We start from the raw sequence: 11,398 nt of genomic DNA, 5'->3' as shown, positions 1-11,398 counted from the left end.
TCAATAATCCTCCTCCCCACTTTTTTTTTCACATCATCTCTCTGGAAATGCCTCTTCAGGACTGCTTGTTTTAGTATCAGTCAGTCAGTTTGATACCTCCCACCCACCCCTTAACTGGCAATGGCAAAAGTTTCCAAGATCTAACATTACCTTAAATTCATCTCCCTATTACCATGAAGAATGTCACAAAGATTACACCTTGTTAAGATTAACAATAAACACCAAATTATCAGAAGTTCATATCTCAAGGGCTTATTTGCATTTTCCTACGTGCTTGAATTTGCTGAAGAAAAAAAAATCTATCACTCTCTTTTGTGAGATACAGCACCAGGAATTCCCTTGGACATTGTGTTTATACTTTACAAATAATCCTCTCCTTCAATTTACTAATCCATCTCTTTCCAATTCTCAAACCCTCACCATATGATGGAATCCAGCTTCAATAGCTGTGGGCATTCTGTTTGAAAAGAAAACAAATTTATGGATGCTCTTACTCATGTAAGACCTTGCTGGTCTTACTGGCAGGTTTGAAGCATTCCAGGTATCTAATGGAGATGCACAGGTCAAATAAAGCAATTACCTCTGAAGGGCAACAATGGTGGTAGTAGAATAGTAATAGCAGCAGCAGCAACAGTTGTGGAGGTAATGTCAGCTCTTCCTGAGAGTAATTCTAGACAAGTAAGCTAAGCTTCTTTTTCATCACTGATTTTTTTTTCAAGACATCTAAAATTCTATGTGTATGAATAACTCATCACTAGCATTAAAATATGTTAGACACACAGAAATAAAGCTGTCTTCTGGCTTTTTGAGTCCAGAGTCTTCCTACATCAGGAAACACATATGAGGACATATCAGACACACCTCAAGAAGAAAGGTTTTCATGAAGAGATCAAGTAGCACCTAACAATCATTTGGAGTTTCTCAGTTTCAATGTTTCTATTGGAAAAATTCTCAAAAATCTGACTGATTGGCTGGTTAGAAACCATCTTCCAAATGCCAGTCTACCCTTGTCATGGCTAACCCCTACCAATGTGCTTTTTCTGGCTCTATCATTTGGTGCAAACAATTATTTTTCCAACCTGATATTTACGCATGGCTTGACAAAATGTGCAGCACTGTAGGAGGGTGCAAAGAAAATGGGTGCCAAGCTCTATTCAATGTCCCCTTCCCACCCACTTAGGTAGGGAGAATACTTCTGGACCTGACTGAGCACTGTAGTTTATCACCCAAGCTGATCACTAAGAGAAAGATTAGAAAGAGATCTCCATTACAGGTGGATCAATCCACAAATTCTTTATTTCATGGAGGTTTTTGTCCCTTCCTCTGGCCTCTGTTGCAGAAAACTTCAGGCAACATGAAACCTCAATATAGCAATTCAGTTTTTACTGAAGCCATTTGGCATGGGCTATCCGAGTATATATGCACAAAAATACAAAATGCATAGACATCACTTTTTAAAAGCTGTACTTTCCTAAAAGGACCCAGTGAGGTAAAATTGCTATTAAAAACAATTAATTTGCAGCCATTTTTTAAACACCTAATTTCCCCACTAGTCTGTATGCAACACTACTTCAAACAGCTGCACATTTAGTGAATATATGAGGAAAAGGTTTGCATTATGTTTGCTAAAAGGTCTAGGATTTCAATTCCATCTGCTCTTGGGTGTGTTTGATTTGTATATTAATTATGCCTGTTTGTAGCTGTAAATTTGCTCCAGATTAGTAGGTGATTGGTTCCACGCACAGATTCACTACGCTGCATGGCTCCCTTGCACTTTTATAGTTTTCAAATGGTTCTATACTTATGCTTTTTAAATTATTTCTGATACCTATCTTATTCAGTGTGAGTTTTCAACTCTGTCTTATTCAGAAGTTTTTTTTTTTCCCTTAAGAGAAAACATGTCCTTTTGGTTCTTCTCTTCCCGGACCCCTTTCACTTGTCTGGTATTGTCAGCTTTGTCCATGGTGCTACTATAAAACACAAGAAAAAACTGCTTCTTTTCCCAGTCTTACAGGGAAATTCAGCACATTCATATTTAGCGTTTTCTACATGAATGACTTAAACTAATGGGTTTAGGAATTACATGAGCACTCAGCAGGGCGTATACATACCCGTTACTGTGCAAACTTTAAATGCTTGTCACGTCAAAATAAAACTCTTCCACATGTGGAACATTTTTGCTCTTGATCACTGAGTTTTCCTCCTGGTTTTCAAAATGCCCAAAAGTTCTGAGCTGTCACCTTTGTAGTTAAGACCTGTGAGATATGCTTGAGAATGTGACACATCTGAAATGAGCTGCATAAAAACTGCCTTTGTGTCTATAAATGTTTGTGTACACTTAGAAAATAAATGTTGAAGAGGTCAAGCTGATTTCTCTCATATTTTAGGAAAAGAACTGCTCTGAGCTGAAAAATTGTATGCCAAGTTATGGCCTGAAGGAAATTTTTACAATCAAATTAAAAACCTTTGAGACTAAGAGTTTATAATGGAAATACTAACACAGCCTTAACCATAGCAGCACTAGCAGGCACTGCAATAATATTAGGAAAGCTCTCCCTGCCCACAATCTAAACTAAATAAAAAGGATGCCATTTTCCAACATATACCCCAGGCTAGCAAATAACAATGATTTAATGTACTTGCCCTGTGGTAATATAGTACCACTGCAAACCTCTGAGCCAATTTTTCTTTTCTTTTCTTTATTTTTTCTTTTCAAACATATATGCCCCATAGGGAAAGGATTGCAATTTAACTCTTATTTGTGGATATATCGCTTTCATTTCAACAATTCTTGAAAGCCTTCCTGCTGTCACATGCTACTGTATGTAAGCACCCAACTGAATAAAGACCCACCAGGCTTTTTCAGGAGTTTATTCACAGGTTTGGCTTTGCTTATTGTAGTATGCACCACATTTAAATTAGATGAGGGCTACTGTAAAACAATAACATTGTCAATGACTGGAATCTCACTTTCCCCTCTAACAGTCTGAAGCAAATTAATGTATTGGTTGTTCATTAGCAAGTAAACAGTTTTTGCTACAATGTCAAGGAAAAAAGAATGTGTTCATTAATATGAACAATCTTCATCTACAAAGATGATTTACACAATGCATGTAATGAGATAGCTTTCCCCTAACTAGTACACTACCAAACTGAAAAGCTGATTCTTAGGACTTTCTTGAAATTACAATATTGTTTTTTTACCAATAAGAAAGACAGTCTCAGTCACCTATGCCACCATTGTAAGCTCTATCAGTACTTTAAAAAAAGAGAGATTTCTGGAATCACTTGTGGAATTAATAAAATTGATAACTACAGACTTACACTGCATCAATGATACATATTATTCCTGTGATAACTTGAGCTAAAAATAAGATTAATTTGGTTATAGAAATTCCTTAAACAACAACACTTAAATTATTTCAAACTTGATTTTTTTCAAGAATTTTCTGAAAAAATCAGCAAACACTGGCTAAAAAAGCAAAGCAGTTTGGATACACCAATGTAATCAGCATGCCTAGTGCTTTTCTGTTAACCCTCTGAGTAGAACCATAGTATTCTGGATTTTTTGTACATTAATGCTGTGAAAATTACAACTTACAGAAATACTAATTTATATGTCATGACTTAATAAATCATATTCTAAATATATTTGGGCTAGGCACCTCATCTCATGAGTGATTAATCCACCCTAGAATTTTAATTATCTGTTAGAGAAACAAGTCTCTAGCACCTATATGGGAAGCTTAGATTATTGCCCTATATTAGATGCTTAACTCTTAGACAGATACATCTAGATGAGACAATTCCCAGCTCACTACCTTTTAGCTAATCCTGCACTATCCAGTACTACATTTTCGCATCAAAGTTTGCTTACTGCATGTAAGCTGACTAGAATATCCCACTTAGGTTAGAGTCCACATTATCCCCGCTTATATTTAATTGAGAGGAATTAAGCTGGAAGCGACCCTGCTCTACTTTCCTGCTAATACTAAGATCAGGCTGTCAGGCATCTCCAGAGACCAAACAGTAGATGACCTGAGTCACCCTTCGGAAGTGCTCGTCTCCATCTCCTTGGTGATAGATGGTGCCTACCACAACTGCCATCCATCTCTGCTAACGAAAACAATTGTTGTCACATTTAGCAGCAATACCAGCCAATGATTCAAAAGGGAAATGAATGAAGTCAGGACTGGTCTGTATTACAGTAAAATGACCACGGTGTGCTCGCACAGATTTTCACATTAGAAATAGTCTACTATGCTTGATTTCTTTTTTAATTGGTGTTTCAAATATTTATAGGGACACATATTCTTATCTTCACTTACCCCCAAGAATTCAGAGGTTAGACTAAAAAAATGGCAGTCACTGCCAAACAAGCCTAAACCATTATAACTTCCATGAAACCATAAATATATATACATATATGGATATATTAAAATATGTATCTATGGGTATATGGATATATTTTAAATCACCATTGGAAACTCTTTTAAAACAGTTCAAATTTTCAGATACCTTTCCTTGAAACCTAAAATAGGCTATTAGCAATTTGAAACCCAGTCTTTCACAAACCTAAAAATAATTTAAAGAAATATTTTTATGGTTATGTTCATAAAACATGAATCAACAATCAGAAACATAAGATGTTGAGGATGAGTAGGATTTTCAGGATCTAGGATTATTTTTATATACATTTAAAGTAATACAAGATGGTCTAAGATGAAGGAGCCAAACATCTTATTTTAATGATAACCCTGTATTCCAAAGCAAAGAAAATGTGATAAGAAAATCCCAGATGGGTTTTTGAATAATATTTCTGTTGCATAAGGTAAACCATATTTTTTTTCTTCTGACTTCCTTCTCTAATTAAGAAGAATGAACATTTGCCTTTGCTTTAAGACTGCCAAATTTTCACAATAGTCAAGGAGCATGTGGTATTAATGGACACTTTTTTATTACCACATATATGTCTTACATTTACATAGCTGAGCTGTATCTCTTCTAAAGGGAAGGCTGTGATAAAATGTGGGAAGGTCAGTGCTGGTCAAACTTGTGCCAGATTCTGACCTACTGTAAATTACGGTAGGTAAGCGGCAAGGAATGGTTTATCTTGACTGACGTTTTGATCCTATGGAAAAAAAAAATCCTTGCCCCATCCAAAAGTTATGAATGTACAGCCATTAAGATGACAGTGGTTGTTCCCTATCTACTGAGCATCTTCTCTCCAGAATGAGTCGAGGGTGGGATTGTTATAGTGAAGGATCTGACACACAGATACAACCCTTTCCCAAACCTAAAATCTGAGAACATTTGTATGGTAGTTCCTTTGTCCCCTCACCTCCTGATCCAATGGAGTTCTCTTATTTGCTTCACTTGCTTTAAAATGTTTTTACTCAGGTTCCAGACAGAGTAACTGAAGCCTTCTGCCCATGGACATGCATTCAGAGATCAGTCTCCTGATGGCTTAGATGACTTTCTAGTAAACTCAAAATCTGAAGTTGGTGTCTGATGTAAGCTTCTACCAGCAGTTCCTTCTACAGTTGATGGAGTGAGACCAATAGGTTAATCAAAACGTGAGTCCTGCCTAAAATGTGTGCCTTTGTCAGGTGAGATGAATCAAACCTGGAATGCTCATCTCTCTGTATTACCCAGGAAATCTGGAGAACTAGTTTCTACTAAATATCTCACTTCTAGATCATCAATATCAGATGGATTAAAAAATATTTATTAAATACTTATACCACTTGTGTGAAGATCCACAAGATTAAATTTCTGTAAGTTTTCATGTCTGAGGCAATGAAAGATGCTCTTTTTAAGACGAAGAACAGAATTCCAATGTTTCTTGAACTACAGTTCAACTGATACTTCCACCTAGAAGTGCAAAGAGCTTTACACTAGCCCCCACCGGCTGCAGGTATACATTGGCTGCCACAACTGCTCATACGGACAGTTCTGTGAACAAACACCACTCAGAATGGGAATGGTACTGTGGGCAACTTGCCCTGTTCCTGAAAATTTATTTATACTTCCCGGAAAGCTGAGAATATCTGCACATCATTTTGGGAAGTATAGTGATACTTCTGGCTGTATACCAGGAAAGAAAAATGAAGGAAGAAAGAATAAAGGCAAGATAAAAGGCAAGGCTGGGGGGAGAGAGAAAGAGAAAGAGTGAGAGAGAAAGAGAGAGAGAGAGAGAGAGAGAGAGAGAGAGAGAGAGAGAGAGAGAGAGAGGAAACCACATGTGACTTTTAAAAAACACTGTGATGAGCAATAAGAAAAACTATAAATTTCACAATGTTTTTTATTTTAGAACGTGATTTTGAAAGTTGTTTTTCATTCAAGTGAAATTTTGAGCCATCTTTTTTTTTTTTTCATATCACATCTGAAGCAAAAGTCTACACACTGTAATATTTCTGTGGAAGCCAACTTTATGATAATTGTCAAATAAAAAGCTATAATGTTGTCTTGAGGTTTTAACAAACCAGTAATATATATATACTCTGTGTAAATGCCCATTTTATTAAATATTACAAATAAAACTGGTGAATCATTTTTAGTTTCTCCATTCTAAAGACAAAACTTCTCATTCTGTTTAGGCTTTACATATATATTAAATGACTTGTATTTTCTCCAATTTAGAAGTACTCTAGCTATTTAAAGGGTAATGCTCATCAGTGTTAATCTTTTTAAATGGTTCTGCCGGAAAAACCAGATCATACCGAGAGGATACCTGTACATTCCTGAATGTGATGCAAAGGAACCAGGAACTTCTCAGCTAGATCATTACATACTATTACATGGCAGAATGTGCCCTCAAGCAATTTCCCAAAACAACATTATCATTAGCAGCAAATATATGGAAGCAATCTTTTGTGGCCATCATCATGTCATCTTCTGTAAACCATGAGAATGACCTAAACTGAATTTCCCATTTAGCTCTTCATCATAGCCTCCAATAACAGTCACTCCGTGTGGAAATATGATGCAGGTTTGGAATGAGCTGCTGCAGAAGATACCATTTGTTTAATTTTATTTTCATTTTTAAGCCTATATTTATAATTCCTAAGCAATAGTACATTTGATATATTTTTGGCCAGAGACAGGCAAGGATACTATAAAAGATATGTGCGTATAAAAGCAAAAAAGCCAGAATAAAACCCTAATATGGGTTGTCAAGATTTAAGGTGATCATTTACTCAGAGGGTTAACATGTGCTAAAATTACATACTGCAGTTCCTAGCTCCACTGATGAAAACATTCACTGCTTCTATCTTTAAATAAAAAAGCAAAATAGCCTTAACCCTTTGAGGATCTTATTAGCAGCAAGTTGCAATCTAAACAGAGAACAAGTATTTCAATCAATTAGGAAATTATTCTTACAAAGATTCTATGAGCACCCTTTTGTGTTCCACCATCCCAGCTTTTATTGCTGGATAGATCCACTGTATTCCCTCCACACAGGCCTGAAGCAGTTTCAGGGTCTCAAAGGGTTAAAGCCAAAGCTTTTGAGAAAAAGTGTTTTCTTAAAAGGGTGAGTTAGGTGAGCGAACAGTCTCGGAGGAACTTGGTGAATAGTCTTCCGATTCGGAGTTGAGTTCGGGTGGAGCTTGCTGAGCCTTATAACGTCCCCTCACATCCTGGTTGCGTCTTCGTCGGAAAACCTGCCTCTCCTTATCAAGAGCGGTGGTCTGGCAGGGGCATAAAATAAGAATAAATGAAATTAGGCTGTGTGTGAAACGCAAAGATAATGAAAACCATGAGGTTTTATGTGGCCTGCAAATACCAGGGATAATAAATGTTCAGACCAAATTAAGCCTGCTCTGTCTCAGTCAGGTCTGAAAGGTTGAGCCCACAACATAGCTAAACGCTTTAAAAAGTGCATTTCCCAAACCTTAAGAGGTAGTGTGACATCATCAAGCAGATACAGTACCATATATATGGATGCCATATGTTCTACTTCTGGATGTTATTAATTTCATCCTTTAACAGGATCAAATTTCAAGCCAAATACCAAGTGACCTTCCCCCCATCCTTCTCAAAGTATAAATCTGTTTCTACAGGCAAGGCAGAGATGTACACTTGTCTTTGATTTGACCTAATGAAGGCTGATACACACTCACCCGTGTTCAAGTCAGTGCAATCAGCTAACAAAGATGGATTGTGATGAAGTTGTCAGACAAGAGAGAAAAACAAACACCGAAGGGAGCTAGCCCAGCTCCTTGACACATCATGCTGCTCAATGGATGTTCTTAGGGAGAATGCTGAAGAGCTCTGACGGAAAGACCTGTTTAGCCTGACCACACTGTCTCTTCCTGTTAACCAAGGTCTACTGAATTCAATACTCTGCTAATTTTATACATGCCTAGTTAAGGTATCCAGGAATGGGACAGAGCAATATTTATTTGATGGGCAATAATTTTTGGTCATTCTGCCATTATTGAGAATGCAGTTCTTAATAAGATGGTTGTTACTTCTACCCACATTCTTCCTTCTGCTTTTCTGGCACATTTACGAGGTGAAACTTCAACCCAAGTAAGGGTAGCCCTAGTCTGACTATCAGTTTCAAGCACAGGACTGGGTTTTGCTGTTTTCTTGATTATGAGATCTTAGACTGCAGTCCCTGAAATCACTGTAATATTACAAGTTCAACAGGATGGCCTTGATTCAGCAAGAGCACTTCGACACATGATTAGCTGCTTCTGAAGCAGAGCTGCCCCCTTAAATCCCAACCATGACTGTTTTGGAAAAAGCAAAATGGGAAAAGGCAGGTGACCAGTAAGATGACATACAAAATGCAACCAACTATCTGATTATGGCACTGGAAGCAAAGATAACTTTGAGAACTAAATAGGTTTCACTCATAAGGCTTGTAAAATCTGTCCCTATATTGAAAAGGTCTATTTAAAGGAATTCAGACAAAAGGTTATTCTGCTTCAAAGGATTTATTGCGTTCTCTTAAGATATGCATGACTGATTTCTCTAGAAAATTTACCAGTTACAGTGTAAGCCTCATAGGGGAGCAGAGACGTATTTATAGTCAACATATTTTTGAGACTAAAATGAAAACTAAATCCATCATACTGCTGCAGAATAGCATTATAGCAATCTATGCTTTCAAATAATGCAACCAGCATTCAATAATGATGTAACAGAGACAGAAAAATGGACAGGAGTACAGAACTACTATAGCAAATGGATTTAGTTAGGCTATATTGCTGAATGATTATTTTTGTGTCTAGAAACCATACAGCACTACTTTAAAAGGGTAAAGTGATCCACTTTGATAAGTTCATCCCTATATTTTAAATAAGAATTGCTACAAAATCCAACACTTTGAATCTGCCTTTTTTTTTTTTTTGTTTACTGCTATCTTTTGGTTAAGAACTCTAATTAGTATTTTCAATGCCTTCTATGTTTCTCAGTCTTGAACCAATTCAGTTTTTGATTATTTTTAATGTGAAACAGAAGAATACCTAGATTTTTTACACACAGATAATATACTGCTTACAGTATGTAATTTTGTGTGAAAATTGGAAAGAATGGCATATATTAGTACTCTATAAAATACAGATTTCCTTTTAAAGGATATTTTTTTATGCTTACAGGAAATAAGCATTTATTTAAAGTTTAAACCACATCACATCATTCTGCGGTAATAGATACTCTCCCCTGAGAAATTTAAACATTTCTTGTTGAATACAGAAAAATACTTGTATTAAATTGAGAATTTATTTTTCAAACCTATTATATGGGAATGGCAAATGCGTATGTAAAATCTGAAGGTATTTAAATTTAGATAACTGGCACATAAGGGAATATATAAGAAAATTGGGGTTTTAAGATATTGCTTTTAATAAAGAACAAAGATAAGTAGGTACCAGAACATCTTTTCAAAGATGTCTGTAAAAATAAACCCCAAGATATTATTTCTATGATTGTTAGGAAAGTTTTAGCGACTCTTCTTTAAATCTCTTTGTTTAAAAATACATAGAAATACTCCCTCAATAATGAAAGATACTAAGAAAAAACCCCATGATGGTCTCACCTAAACTAGCACCTTATGCTGCTGTAGTTTGTAGGGCCAAATATTTCTGGCTTCCTAACCCTTCAGAAACTTCCTGAGATATTTTGTTACTTTCTTTACATTTTTATCCAGTGTTTGCCCAGGATTTCATCTAATCAGTCTTTGTGAAGACATATTTCTAGAGTCCTGGGCATTATTGTGGTTACTCTCCTAGGCTGAGAGAAATCCAGAGCCTTTCTCATCCAAAGAACTTACTGAATAAATACTTACAAAGCCACAGAGAGTCAGTATTTATCTAGTGAGAGCAAAAAATACGCAGGTCATATTCTAATGTTTGGTGTTTACCATTTCAAAACCATGCAATGGGGCACTTCTGGCCACAGGATGCTCAGGCCCTATAGAACTTACAAGAAAAGGCTTATTTTGCCCAATGTTCCAATGACATTTGACACTTCCAGTGTCTAATACACTGGTGATGGTATCATGGCTCTGCATTCTGCAAATATGCTATTTTTCATTTAATGATGTTGTGGTTACTTTTTTACCTTGAAAGAATTTCAAAATGTGATAAGATCCATCCTTTGGAACACAGAGAAGATGCTAAGACAGTTACATATGAGTATTAACTGTTTGGGTTTTGTAAGTGTGATTTTCACCTACTGTACTTTCCTATGCACATGGACATATTCCAAAAATCAGATTTTTCATTATTATTGATGTTTTTGTAACAAAGGCTTCTTATACACATTGCCTTGGTTTAACAGATGTGTTCTTTCACCTGCTGTTCATCTGGGTGGTTTGCTGGTGCATGAACCAGTCCATTATGGATTTCCAGGGCATTTCTACTTCAAGCAACTCTTTAAAAAAATAATAGGATAATCTGAAATACACTTATGCTTCACAGGGCTGCAAATCTCAGATTTTCATTATCACATTTTGACATTTTATTTTTCCCAGATCTAGGTTAGAGACTGAGAACTTTGAAAACCATATGAGAGTAATGGCAACAAAAATGTAAAGACAGCATTCTTATTTAAGATATGCAGCTGCCCTTCTGCAATCCATGTGAGAAAATGTAGAGCTTCTTATTCAGCAGAAGATAAGTGGATTGCCTCTAATAATTTGGTGGCAATGTGTCTGAAGGACTTAATTAAGAACTAACGTATTTTGCACCAACATTTAGTAATCCTGACACCCAGTACCAAGTGCTTACCAAGCCATTTTTGGAAATGTATTTAATTTGTAGTAACAGAGCATTATTTTAAAATCATTGTTTCTGTCATTGACATGTTAAGATGTAGTTAGCATTTTTCCAGGATTTTACCTTAAAGTGTGTTCTCATCCTGATTTTTACTTACTTGAAGTTACAGG

The 11,398-nt window shown here is 36.1% G+C and overlaps 1 protein-coding gene across 4 annotated transcripts in view; it reads right to left on the bottom strand.

The window, feature by feature from the left end:
• Positions 1 to 2,856: 2,856 nt before the first annotated feature.
• DCLK1 (doublecortin like kinase 1) overlaps positions 2,857 to 11,398 on the bottom strand; it is a 230,113-nt gene continuing 221,571 nt past the window's right edge. For all 4 annotated transcript variants that reach the window (XM_030274107.4, XM_012569748.5, XM_030274128.4 and 1 more), the window contains one exon: positions 2,857 to 7,691. In XM_030274107.4, coding sequence (XP_030129967.1) covers positions 7,527 to 7,691 — 165 coding nt within the window. In that variant the 3' untranslated portion in view covers positions 2,857 to 7,526. The remainder of the gene's footprint in view (positions 7,692 to 11,398) is intronic.

Source organism: Taeniopygia guttata, chromosome 1 (genome assembly GCF_048771995.1).
Source record: "Taeniopygia guttata chromosome 1, bTaeGut7.mat, whole genome shotgun sequence".
NCBI classification, from domain to species: Eukaryota; Metazoa; Chordata; class Aves; order Passeriformes; family Estrildidae; genus Taeniopygia; species Taeniopygia guttata.
The sequence above is the reverse complement of the archived record's forward strand: the minus strand, read 5'-3'. Positions and strand labels throughout refer to the sequence as shown.